This window comes from Theropithecus gelada, chromosome 10 (assembly GCF_003255815.1).
Source record: "Theropithecus gelada isolate Dixy chromosome 10, Tgel_1.0, whole genome shotgun sequence".
Lineage (NCBI taxonomy): Eukaryota > Metazoa > Chordata > Mammalia > Primates > Cercopithecidae > Theropithecus > Theropithecus gelada.
In genome coordinates this window covers 58,035,689-58,048,711 of record NC_037678.1, presented here as the reverse complement: position 1 = coordinate 58,048,711, position 13,023 = coordinate 58,035,689, and the positions used below count along the sequence as shown (strand labels likewise).

Sequence of the window (13,023 nt, the reverse complement as noted above, 5' to 3'; positions counted from 1 at the left end):
TTTATGAAAACTTCAACCATTGAAAAAATATAGACTTAGAAAACGAAAGTTCCCCTTACTCACAAAGAACCACAGTTGACAGGGTTGATACATGTTTTTTCAGATTTTTTTTCCATATGTCTGCTATCTTTCCCCACAGGAACTGGGTTTTATTTTACGTGTTGTTTTGCAACCTCTGTTTTTCAGTTGCCAGTTTATCTCAGATGTTGTCCTGTGTCAGTACAGGCCCATCTAGCACATTTCTTACTTTATTATTATTATTATTTTTTTTTACTGACATGTCATTGTATATATTTGTGGGGTACAACTTGATGTTTTGATACATATATGTTGTATAATAATCAAATCAGGGCAGTTAGCATATCCATCATCTCATGCATTTATTTATTTCTGATGAGAATATTCAAAAGTCTCTCTAGTTCTTTTGTAATATAGAATGCCTTTTTTTTTTTTTTGAGACGGAGTCTCGCTCTGTCTTGCCCAGCGTGGAGTGCAGTGGCGTGATCTCAGCTCACGGCAATCTCTGCCTCATGGGTTCAAGCGATTCTCCTGTCTCAGCCTCCAGAGTAACTGGGACTACAGGCGTGTGCCACCACATCCGGCTAATTTTGTATTTTTAGTAGAGGTGAGGTTTCACCATGTTGGCCAGGCTAGTCTCAAACTCCTGACCTCAGGTAATCTACCTGCCTCGGCCTACCAAAGTGCTGGGATTATAGGCATGAGCCACGACACCTGGCCTAGAATGCCTTATTGTTAACCATCACCTTACTGTGCATCAGAATAGGAACTTACTGCTCCTATCTAAGTGTAACTATGTACCCATTGACCAGCTTTCCATCCTTTCCTCTCCTTTCCCCTCCCTAGTCTCTGGTAATCATTGTTCTGTTCTCTCCTATGATATCGACTTTTTTTGTTTTGTTTTGTTTTTGACAGTTTTGCTCTGTCGCCCAGGCTAAAGTGCAGTGGCGCGATCTCGGCTCACTGCAAGTTCTGCCTCCCGGGTTCGCCATTCTCCTGCCTCAGCCTCCGAAGTCGCTGGGACTACAGGCGCCTGCCACCACGCCCAGTTAATTTTTTTTTTTTTTTTTTTTTTTGTATTTTTAGTAGAGATGGGGTTTCACTGTGTTAGCCCAGGATGGTCTCGATATCCTGACCTCGTGATCCACCTGCCTTGGCCTCCCAAAGTGCTGGGATTACAGGCGTGAGCCACTGCGCCCAGCCAATATCAACTTTTGTTTTTTAAGATTCCACGTATGCGTAAAATCATGCAGTATTTGTCTCTCTGTGTCTGGCTTATTTCACTTCACATTATGTCCTCCAGGTTTATCCATGTTGTCCCAAATAACAAGATTTCATTTTTTTTTAATGGCTGAATAGTATTCCTTTGTGTATATATACATTTTCTGTATCCATTCAATCATGTTGGACATTTGGGTTGATTCCATATCTTGGCTATTATAAATAGTGCTGCAGTAAATATAGGAGGTCAGATGTCTTCTTGATATACTAATGTCAGTTCTTTGGTTGTATACCTAGTAGTGGGATTGTTCGGTCATATGGTACTGTTTTTAATTTTCTCAGGAACCCTCCATACCGTTTTCCATAGTGGCTGTATGGCACATTTCTTTTTAATAAATACTTCATAATTCATGCAATGCCTAACCTCCTGGTGGACATTTGGGTGGTTTCCTGTAGGCTGCTATTACTGACCAGGTGCAGCAAACATCCTCACACTATAGAAAACATTGGGCATTTGCCTGAGTGGGTCTAGAACTAGGATTTGCTAGGTGGGCCCACCCCACTGGACTATGAACTCCTAAAGTCAGGCCAGTGCTTAGACCACCCCTCCCACTTACTAATTCAGGTCTGCGAGGTAGCCAGAGTCCATGCAATGACTGCTATCTTAATTGCCTTCAGAAAACCATAGGTGCTCAATGAGGGATACTAGTATCCCCTTCGCAAATTAACCTTTTGTTAATATAGTAGCAGTACTTCTTGTTGCCAAGAGTACATAAATGGACAATCTTGTGTACTACCGGTGGGAATATAAATAAAAACAATGCTGACTTTATAAGTCTTTCTGCCAATTTTTTGTCATTATAAATACAAATTAATACATTATAAATATAAATACTATGCCATTTGGGAAGGCAACTGGGAAATGTGTCAAAAATCTAAAAATTATTTCACCCTTCCCTTTAGCCCAGCAATTCTGCTTCTAGAGATATACTCTCAGTATATCTCTAGAATATCTCTAGTATATCTCTAGTATAATTAGGGATGGGCACAGAGACTTTCATAAAGGCCCAGTGCTGTGTGTGGCAGTAGAAAACTGGGAAGTACCTCTGTGTTCATTTCTGGAGGCCTCATCCTAGAGTAAATCATTGCCCATGCAAGTATGCTGGCACAAAATTCATGTGGAGGGAGCCTTAGTGACATGTTCTAAAGCGTCCCAAAGAGTAGACTACATAACAACATAAGGTATGGTCCCAAATCATTTCTAAATGTATGTGGCTCTTCTTTATATATGTGGCGCTCTTCTCTTCTCTCTCTAGACTGTGTCACCAAGCACCAGGGCTGTGAACTGCTATCGGTGTAGTAAGAACTACTAATTTCATATCTTTCCTCTCCACTCCACCTCTCTTCTGAGCTCCAGCTTCCTGGTTCCATGTACTTACACTACCTCTCCCCTTGGAGGGCTCACAGGCATCTCAGAGTTACCAGATACGCCAAATAGGACTTTATGCCCCCAAATATTCCTCCTTTGTTCTTCCACATGTCAGCAAACCATACTTCTGTCCACCTACTTATTCACACCAAAAACCTAAATTACCTCTCAGTCCAACACTACTTCTTGGTTTGATTTCCAAGTTACATCTAGAATCCTTCCCACTGCCACCCTCCTCCATCCACCATCTCGGCACCTGAACTTTGCAGGAGCCTCCTAACTTGCCCCTGCCCGGCACTGCTCTGCCCAGACACCAGAGTCATCTTTGAAAATGCATGACTGCTCCTTCATGACCTGGCCTAAAGCCCTTCAGGAACCAAGTTCCAGATGTGGTCTGGCTCCTGCCTACCTCAGCAGTGTCCTCAGTGTCATTGTCCCTCTTCCGCCATACTCCTGCCTACTGGCTCTTTCTGTCCTTCCAAGCCCCCATGCCTCCCCCTCCCTCAGAGCCTTCAGACGTGCTGTTCCCCTCTCTGTAATGCTCTTCCCCTCCCTCTTCATCTACATGACGCCTCGTCATCCTCGGTTCTCAGGTAAAATGTCACTTGGTGACCGCCAGCCTTGATCAGGTCCTAGTGATCACTCCAGCATCCTGCATTCTCCCTTGAAGCCCTGAGCACCAAGGCTATGACTTAGGCATGAGGTGACTTTATGCCACCTGTGGTAGATGGTAAGCTCTGTGAGGCCAGGGACCATGGCCAGTTTGTTCATGGCGGTATCTGCAGTATATAACCAGTGCCTGGCATGTGGTATTGATAAATATGTGTACATGTTTGTCAATAAGTTTATTTAAAGAAAATTCTGAGCCCATGTTCTTTAAAATGTTGATGGTGGTTGTCTGGGTGTGGAATTATGGGTGACTTGTTTTGTTCTTTGTACTTTCCTGTGCTTTTTGCTTTGTTTTCAATAAGAGGCAATAACTGTCATTTTGACAGAAGCCACAGTGCTGGGGAACTGGAGCTGTCCTCTCTGCAGAATGCATCTGGACTTACCTCTGCCCCCTTGCCTCCTGTCCCCACAGGCCTGAGGAGCGATGCGACAGGCATGATGGAGGTCGAGTCCTCCTACTCAGACTTCATCTCCTGTGACCGGACAGGCCGTCGGAATGCAGTCCCTGACATCCAGGGAGACTCGGAGGCTGTGAGCGTGAGGAAGCTGGCTGGAGACATGGGCGAGCTGGCACTCGAGGGGGCAGGTTAGAGCCAGCAGGTCCTCAGCACTCCTGCATGTCAGAAGCTCTCTGCCAGGCCCCGGGCTGGCCTCCAAGTCCTAGACTGCCCACACTTTCTTAGAGAAGAAACCGCCTTTAAATCAGCCCTGCCCCATGGGCAGTGGCAGAGTCCAGCAGTCTCTAGGTTGGAAGATGTTCGAATCTCAGGCCCCAAGGACTCTTCTGGCCGGGCATCCAGGGCTCTTCCTGTCCTCCTGCCCCCTAATCCACCCATAAGTCTTGTCAGTTCTCTTCCAAGATACATCCCAGGTCCCTCCACTTCTCGCTATCGCCACAGTCATACCTGGCTTTGGCCACTCACAGCTCTCACCTGGCTGACTATAGCGGCCGGCTTCCCTGGGTTCCCTACACCCATCTCCGCCCTTCCTGTTCAGCGCTATGCAGCAGCCGGCAGACCTCGTTTAAACCATTCTGTCCATTATGCTTCTGCCAAAAAAAAATCCCCCAGTGGCTTCACTGAGTGAAGCTAAGCTTGTCACATTGCTCTGGGGCAGTCCTGCTGTAGGCCAGACCCTGCCCGAGTCTCACTCGATGCCACTCCTCTCCCTGCCACCCTCCAGCCACATCTACCTTTGGTCTGTTTCTAGTCAAGCCTCTCCAAGGGGCCTTCTCTGACTGCTAGATCACCCTTCCCCAATCACATGACCCTCATCACTCTCTGACAAGGTCTCATGGGTCTAAATGTGAGCGCCAGGAGGGCAGACGCCTTGCGTTCTGTTTGGCACACAGCAGGTGCTTGGGAACCACAGACCGAATGACAAAAGGAAACAGCATCCACCCACCCAAGTACTGGCTGGAACACCCCCACCCCCTGCATCCCCCCAGAGAACCCCTTGGCTCAAGTCCATGGTCAGCCTGGGAATTTCCTTGGGAAGCTTCCTTGACCCCTGCACGGCTGAGGCCTTTCCCTTCTGCTCTCACAGCGCCACAGAGGCCGTGTGTGCTTTTCACAGCACAGCCGTCAGGCTGCATCTGTCTCCCCGTGGGCTGTCCTTGGAGGGCCACAGCCCTGCCCCTCCCTGGGTAGCCCTAGTCTTCTTGCCCCTCACTGGCCAGAAGTGAATTAAAAGTACAGAACAGAGAAGACTTTGTGGGGGCATGGACCCAGCCCTCTCATGTTATAGATGGACAAACTGAGGCCCAGAGAGGTTGGGGGTCTTGCTCCGGGCCATCCAGGGAGTTAACATAGAATCTGGCCGCCTTTAGAGAGAGCCCCCGGCACCCTGTCGATGGAACCCCACCCCACAAGCCTTCCCTGTCCCATGATCTGTTCATCCTCCTCTGTCACGTGGCCCAGGCAGAACTTCCACGGGCTCACCCTGCTCCTCTCCAGCCTCAACTCTCATCCCCTCGCCAGCTGTAGTAAAGTACTTTGATTGCTCAGAAGCCCCTGTGGGCCTTCACACGCTGCACCTCTGTTTGCTTCTCCCCTTGCCTGGCTGGGTTCTCTTCATTCTTAGAGACCCAGGCAACTGCTCAGCTGAGAAGCCTTCCCTGACTGCAGTGCCCCTCCCAGACGGGGGAGGCACCTCTTCTCCCTGCTGCCTCCATGAGCCCACTGAGCATAATGGTCCTGCTCTAGACTGAGCTTCTCCTGACAGGCTCTGCGTCTTGTGCCCTCGGTGCCTGGTGGCGTTTGGCACATGATGGAGGTGCCAAATCAATGGCTGTTCATTGACCAACTGAATGACCAGCATGTCCAGCTGCCACACTGGGCACTCTGCCCTGGGCTCTCTCAAGGCTTCTGTATCCTCACCCTCTGCTCTGGTGAGCTCTGTTCTGTCTCTCTCTCCCTCAGCAGTTGTAGCTGCTGGCCCATGTTCCCAGGCCCTCCTAACACCTGTTTTCCCTGACTCAGATTCCCTAAAGTGTGGGTCCTCTAGCTACATGATATTCACCTGCCAGGGTGACTGACATTTAAAAAAGGGACCTGTGGAAAGAACAGTGCTCACTGAAAGAAACGAAACACTCATGGTGGTGTCCAGGCAAGAGTGACTGGCCAAGGAACCTTCCAGGAAGCCCACAGTGAGCAGTTCTGTTTCCACAGGCAGGGCTGTGGGCCAGGCCCCGTCCAGCAGACTCCCCAAGGCAGGGGGAGTACAGAGTTCCAGGCACCGCCCCGCTGGGAATAAGATTAGGCTTTCTAGGCAGCTTGCTCGGGACAGGGTCCCAAGCTACCACCCACTTCCTAGCTTGCTGCAGGGGCACATGAGGCAGTGCTGATGTCAGGCCTCTATAAACCTTCAGGAATGCTGCTTATTGGAAGGGGTTAAATTTGGTAGAAGGGGTACTAGCCTTGGTGGCAGGCAGGGCTCTCCACCCTTGATCCAGGCAAATCAGCTCACCTCACTGGGCCTCGGTTTTCTCGTGCATATCATGACCCTAGTTACACCTCCATGTTACTGTGTGCATTGCACAAGAAAGTGCCCGTCCATCTGCAGACCCTGGAGCTTGCTATAGGGTGGTGGTTCTCCTGGTTCTGTGAAGGGCTTAGCCTGAAGGATAAAAAGGTGTGGTCTGGTTGGGCTGGATTTGAACTCAGGCCCTCAGTGAGCTTGTAGGGCACATAGTGACATTGCACAGTGTCACTGGGGTTTAAGAATGTACCACCTATTGAGCTCTGCCCACATGCCAGGCCCCACGTGAGGCACCTTATGAAAAGACACCTGTTTATCATGCAGCCTGAGGAGGAAGGCATGGAGACTGGGGCCTGGGCGTGAGTCTGGCACCCCCCTCACCCTGCACTGCTGGTCCAGTTGGTGGCTGGGGCTGCCTGTCCCACCTTGCACAGGGGGGCTCAAGGGAAGCTGAAAGGGAGGAGACCTGGCTTGTATCCTGACTCCCTGGGTGAGGTGCTCCATCTCTGTGAGCCTGCTGCTGCCCCTCACCCCACCGAGATGTCTGGCAGGATGGAGGTGAGGAGGAGGCACCACACACACCCCATGCTGCATAGTTGGCGCCCACAGGCCCTGATGCAGGCCGCACCCTGGCACTCCCTGAGTTGGCCTGGTGCAGTGCTTTTTACTGTCTTAGAAGAACATTGGCCGGGCACGGTGGCTCACACCTATAATCCCAGCACTTTGGGAGGCCGAGGCAGGCGGATCCCCTGAGGTCAGGAGTTTGAGACCAGCCTGGCCAACATGGTGAAACCCTGTCTCTACTAAAAATACAAAAATTAGCCGGACATGGTGGTGGGCGCCTGTAATCCTAGCTACTTGGGCGGCTGAGGCAGGAAAACTGCTTGAACCTGGGAGGTGGGGGTTGCAGTGAGCTGAGATTGTGCCATTGCACTCCAGCCTGGGCGACAGAACAAGACTCCATCCCCCCCCCCCCAAAAAAAAAAATACAGCTGCCGTTTGCTGAGCACCTGTGACACACTGGGGACTTAACATCTGGCCTCTCCCTCTGGGGAACCTGCACAAATAAAACGACCTTCAAGAGCCCTTCACTTGATGCTTTAAGCACCCATCCATAATGGCCCTTAATTGACTCTTAATTATACTAACACCATGTGCATTTCCATGTAAAAAGATATTACAGACCAGGCTGAAGTCCCGTTGGCCACCACCTCAGTCCAGTTTGTCTTGCTCCCCAGGGCATACCCACTGCTATCAGTTTGGCTGGGCCCTTTCACACCTCCTTCTGTGCTTTGCTTTGTAAGTATATGTGCCCAAGAAAAACCTCTTTCTCTCCTCTCCAGAAGGACAGGTGGAGGGAAGCGCCCCAGACAAGGAAGCTGGCAACCAGCCCCAGAGCAGCGATGGGACCACCTCATCTTGAGTCTGACCTTGTCCAAGAAGGCTGGACGAGAGACCTTCTGTCCCCTCCCAGAGGGGGAACCCTGGCACTGGCCCAGCAGCCTCTTCTCTGAGCCCCATGTCCCAGATAAACCAGGCCAGACTGAGAAGGCTCCCCAGAGGCCTCTGTGGCCTCCACTCCGGGAAAGCCCTCTGCCCACACCCACAGGCTCCACATTCCCACCACCTTCTCACCGTGCCCAGGTACACTTTCAAGACACTGTAACCACAAGATGTTATTTATTGAGCTGGCGCCGGCACTTGGGCGGGGCCCTGCCCTACAGTGAGCAGCCCACGCAGGAACGCTCCTCTTGCGAGCAGCCCGAGCAGGATCCCTGTCCCAACACCAACACCTCCTCTCCAGCCCAATCGTCTGGGTCAAGACCTGCGTGTCCCTTTTTTAGAAAACACTTTTAAACTTTTTAAAAATTTTAAACGTTTTTTCAGCAGAGACGGAGAGAGCTGACAATCAATTCACATTTTTTAAGCCATTTTAGCTAAACTCTCATTGTGCACTCTGAGGTTCCCTCATGGAGCTCCACAGATCCATTTTTAGGGAAGGGATTTTGGCTCAAAATGATCTGACCACCTCTACCCTTTCCACCAGGATAAGTGACACCTAGGACCCAGGAAATAAATGCTGATGATTTGTGTGACTGGCTTAAGATTATTTCTCCTTAACGCAGCAAAAACGGGTTGGGCCTTATTTTCCCCAAGTCCACAATTAGCCAGACTTGCCCCAGGCTCCCAGAGCATACGGTTCTGAGAAGATGCTGGCATTCTGCAGAGGCCAGCACCCTCCAAGGCCAGTGTCTGATGAGCCCTCTTCCATCTCATCCGCTCTCACTCCAGCCACCAGCTTCAGGAACCCAAAAGGAAGGTTTACTCCTTAAAACCTAGAATTAGGAGGGGGCTGAGAGTTCAGGGAATGTTTGAGCAGACAACCAGAGAAGCCTTATTTCTTCTGGAAGGAGGACAGTCTCTGGACCCCTCTTGGCCCATAGCATTGGGATCTCTGGCCTAGCATTCACAGCCGCCCCTGGACTCAGGCCCTGCTGCTGAGTAGGCTGACCCGGCTCCCTCCATGTTCACCCTGCCCATATCGGCCCACCCAATTACATGCCACCTGCTGCATGCCACCAGCCATGGGCTTCTTTATTGAGCACCAGATTTTCAGTACAAGTTGCCACAGAAGGAGGGTTTCAGATTCAACCATGCCCATGTGCAAGGGCGCTGGTCCCTGACCAGGACACATAATCAGAAAAGTGATACGGCCATGCCGAGGTATACGTGTGTGCAGAAATGGACACACAGGCTTCAGAAGCATCAGTAACTGACGATTGAGATCATGGTCTTCTTGGAAGGAATAAATGTAAAAATGTTGCTCAGCGCCACAGAATTGGGGTGACTCCACAGGGCAAAGGCTTGGAGGGGTGGTGTCCTCAGAGGTGCTGCCCTGCTCGTTGGTTCAGAGAAGCAGAAAGATCAGGCAACTTGTAGTACCCAGGATGTTGTAAAAATCATAGAACACCAGAACCAGAAAGGAACTCCTTCCTATGATGTCAAGAAGATGCCTTGCCAAGACCACATAGAAAGGAGCAGAACAGGCCTGGGCCTCACTCCCTGCCCTTGGCTTTGGGCAGCCATGGAGATGTCCCAAACTGCCCAGACCTTTGGGACTGGACTTCAGAAAGTCTCCCCTTAGAACAGCCTCTCAAGAAGTTATGTAGAAAACAAGCCAACCTGGCCGGGCGCGGTGGCTCAAGCCTGTAATCCCAGCACTTTGGGAGGCCGAGACGGGCGGATCACGAGGTCAGGAGATCGAGACCATCCTGGCGAACACGGTGAAACCCCGTCTCTACTAAAAAATACAAAAAATTAGCCGGGCGAGGCGGCGGGCGCCTGTAGTCCCAGCTACTCGGGAGGCTGAGGCAGGAGAATGGCGTAAACCCGGGGGGCGGAGCTTGCAGTGAGCTGAGATCCGGCCACTGCACTCCAGCCCGGGCGACAGAGCCAGACTCCGTCTCAAAAAAAAAAAAAAAAAAAAAAAAAGAAAACAAGCCAACCTAATGAGACGCTGCTCCCAGCCAGGGCCCAGGAACCAGGGAGTCATCACACATTCTTGGTGCTGCCCAAGAATGGAAGGGCATCTTGCTAGAAGTCCCGCAGAAAGCTAGGCTGGAGCCAGGACGGGGCAACCGCCCAGAAACCCAGACAGGAACCTACCTGCAGAGGCCGAAGGTGGCATCCCATAGGCTTTATAGAGCAGGTCGAGAAGCTCCCTCTTCTCATTTTCTGGGAGGAAACTAGATTTGGCCGCATTGATGTTCTGGAAAGGCCAGAATGGCAGACGACATGGAACCAGGGAACAAAGAAGGCAGCTCTTAGCAATGTAGTGATAGTCCATCCTCTTCACTGAACATGGGCAGATACGCTTAGAGGGGGAGGGATTTGTCCACTGTTTGTCCACTGTCACACGGCAGCAAGTGCCAGAGCAGAGACCATGAGCTTGTGTTCTTAATGTGTCATTACATGATAAAGGGCTGTGAGAAGGAAGTTGGAGAAAACTTTGAGAGACAGGGTAGCATGTAGGGGGCCAGAGACACCCCGCAGACACCTGCAGGAACGGACTTACTCAGCTTGGGATTTAAGAACAACCTGAAGAGAGCGCACGAGACTTCATAGCTGCACACACCTTTCTGGGGAGAGGGCTGATAGCTTTCACTGGATTCTTTAAAGGCACTCAACCCAAGCAAAGGATCAAAAACCTGGTCCTAGGTCAGGTCGTCAACACAAAGAGTCTTCTCTGTGGAAAGTGTCTAGGTTGGGCTTGTCTTGGACTGTTGAGGCAAACTCGCTCCCTCTCTCCAAAGGTTCGAGGCCCCAGACCGGACCTGTAGATATCATACTCCCAAACCCGAGTCAAGGCCAGTATGGCTCACACCCACTCACCAGCCTCTTAAACTCCTCTTCAGTAAAGCCCATGTCCCGTTTGGTCATCTGGTAATCAGTGTCCAGGGTGGACTTGAAGACGAGCGGGTCATCTGTGTTGAGTGAGTAGTTAGCCTGGTCATTTTTGAGCCTGCAGAAGGGGGAGGAGGAGAGAACGAGCCTCCTTTTACTCGTACGTAAATAGAACACATTGACATTCACCCGCTTTTGATCCTCAAAGCAGCCTCAAACAGATCTGAAAGATCTGATCCTTGTGCAGAGGGGGAAATAAATTCAGAACTGAGGTGACTTGTTCAAGTCTAGGTAACCAGAAACTCCAGACTCCAACCCATCCTGCAGACCAGAGCTGGGCAAAGGCAGCAGAGAGGCCAGACATGAGAACCAGGCAGAGTGGCAGCCGGTGGCAGGGCGGGGGTGGAAGCCAAGAAAGTAACATCCCCCTCCAGCTGCCACCCTCTCTAGCCTTCCCCTCTGCACCCTACCCTGCTTGTTCCTCAGTCCCACTGGGAGCTGGCTATTCCAACATACCATGAAAGCTGTTCTTAGCACGATCCCTGACCACCATCTTGTATCTAATGGATCTTTCCTAGCTCCGACCATAATTGACTTGTATAGCAGAATTTCACACTGTTGGCTGTTTGTTCAAACCTTTTCCCTGGATTTGACACCACACTTTTGACTTTCCTCCTACTTGTCTCTTTTGCTGGTCCCTTAAATACCATTGTCCCACTGGGTTCTATCCTAGGCCCTCTTGCTCCACCACCTCCTGGGGCCACTGCTTCTCCTTCAGCCACCATATCTGTGCAGATGACTCCTGGATCACGTATACCCACGTGCCTCCAAGAACCACCACAGGTGCCACATGTCCCTAAGGCAAGCCTCAAGACTCCCTTGTCATCAGAACATCAGAGCCCAAGCCCCTCCCCTTCTCATATGCCTGGCAGATAAGTGCTGGCCTGACCATGGTCACCCTGAGTTCTTGCTGTCCTTGTCCTGGGGAAGGCAGCTTTTTCCTAAGGCCTGATATTGCTCCAAGGGCTTGGCGACAGGACGGAAGAAGGGTCTTGGCCCTGGTTAGACTCCAGGATGGGAGCCAGGTAGGGTGGAACAGACCCTCCAGTGGAAAGCTTCAAGCTGGCTCTCGGGACTGCCCAGGGATCCCAAGGGCCAGGTGCCAGGAACAGAGAACATACTGGCCAGAGGGACTCCTGCTTCCTACGCGATGCCCAGGAGGCAGAGTTGGGAGAATTGGAAGGTATGGAAGCTTCCCTCAGAGTATCGGAGCATTCTGCTCCAGCTGAATGAGCTGTAGGGCCCCAGCTCTGCTGGTTAGCAGCTGGGTAGTCCCAGCCAAGCCACAGCACATCTGGGCCTCAGATTCCTCGTTTGTCAGATGAGGACAGCAATGCCTGCTTCCCAGGGTGTCAAAGAGATTTCATATCTAAGAGACCCGGCGTGGGCTGATGCCCAGTCCCTGCAGTTTCTTCCCTCTTTGGCCTTCCTGGAACAAAATTGAACAGGCCCAGGGGAACAGAGCTCACCGAACGACTGCATGCTCCGTGTCCGGCTTCCAGGCACCAGTGAGGTAGCTGGACCAGGGGCAGATCTGGAAGAGCAGGTGTGTGGCTGGCAGGGATGGCCGCAGGCCATGCTGATCCCTCCCCCGTGTCTGGGCCTGGGGCCACCCCTCAAGTTCCTGGGACCTGCCCTGCTTTCTGCCTCTCTATACAGGAAGTGGGGACAGCCGGGGATGGTTCCTCCCAACTCCCTGGCCCGCTCACCTCGAAGTGCATGTTTTCCTGCCGCAGCCTGTCATAAAGGGCCTGGTCTTCCAGGGTGTGGTAGCCGTGTCCCAGCCGCTCTGTCTTGAGTATATCCACAGCCTGTAGAGAAGCACAATGGAGCCAAGTACGGGAGGAGGCAGGAAGGAGGGACCCCATGGCCAGCCCAGGCCCTCACCTCTTTTACTACTTCGGCCGAGCCCACCTCCCCAGCGTGGACGGTACGGTGAATGCCGCTCTTCACAGCCTCCTAGAAGGGGGAGAGCCAGGTCATGGGCGCCCTAGGGAGAGGGCCCCGGCAGGCCCTGCCTTGACCACGCTGTGGAGCTTGAACCATCCCAGTCAGGCCGCCTGCTTCAACAGCATGGGGAAACCTGGTCTTTTACCCCCCAAGTCCTTATCTAAGTGGTGGCTGTCACTCATTAGCCAGTTACCATGTATCAGGTAGTATATGAAGTGACTTGTTTACATTATCTAATTTCACAACGATTATCCCACCCATTTTACAATGAGGGACTGAAGCTCAGGAGAGTC

General features: G+C 51.5%; 2 protein-coding genes across 7 annotated transcripts in view; one reads left to right on the top strand and one right to left on the bottom strand.

Annotated features, from left to right (window-relative positions):
- PKIG (cAMP-dependent protein kinase inhibitor gamma) overlaps nt 1-8,412 on the top strand; it is a 91,173-nt gene extending 82,761 nt beyond the window's left edge. For 4 of the 5 annotated variants that reach the window (XM_025399316.1, XM_025399315.1, XM_025399317.1 and 1 more), the window contains 2 exons: nt 3,750-3,923; nt 7,660-8,412. In XM_025399316.1, the coding sequence (XP_025255101.1) occupies nt 3,773-3,923; nt 7,660-7,739 (231 nt within the window). In that variant the 5' untranslated portion in view covers nt 3,750-3,772 and the 3' untranslated portion in view covers nt 7,740-8,412. Of the gene's footprint in view, nt 1-3,529; nt 3,924-7,659 lie in introns of those variants that run through there. The other variant, XM_025399314.1, reaches the window with a different exon arrangement.
- A 471-nt stretch (nt 8,413-8,883) lies between these two features.
- The window catches only part of ADA (adenosine deaminase), a 32,331-nt gene continuing 28,191 nt past the window's right edge, over nt 8,884-13,023 (bottom strand). Inside the window, exons 7-12 of one of the 2 annotated variants that reach the window (XM_025399312.1) lie at nt 12,668-12,739; nt 12,490-12,591; nt 12,250-12,314; nt 10,709-10,838; nt 9,983-10,085; nt 8,884-9,212 (exon numbers count right to left, since the gene is read on the bottom strand). In XM_025399312.1, the coding sequence (XP_025255097.1) occupies nt 9,199-9,212; nt 9,983-10,085; nt 10,709-10,838; nt 12,250-12,314; nt 12,490-12,591; nt 12,668-12,739 (486 nt within the window). In that variant the 3' untranslated portion in view covers nt 8,884-9,198. The remainder of the gene's footprint in view (nt 9,213-9,982; nt 10,086-10,708; nt 10,839-12,249; nt 12,315-12,489; nt 12,592-12,667; nt 12,740-13,023) is intronic. The other variant, XM_025399313.1, reaches the window with a different exon arrangement.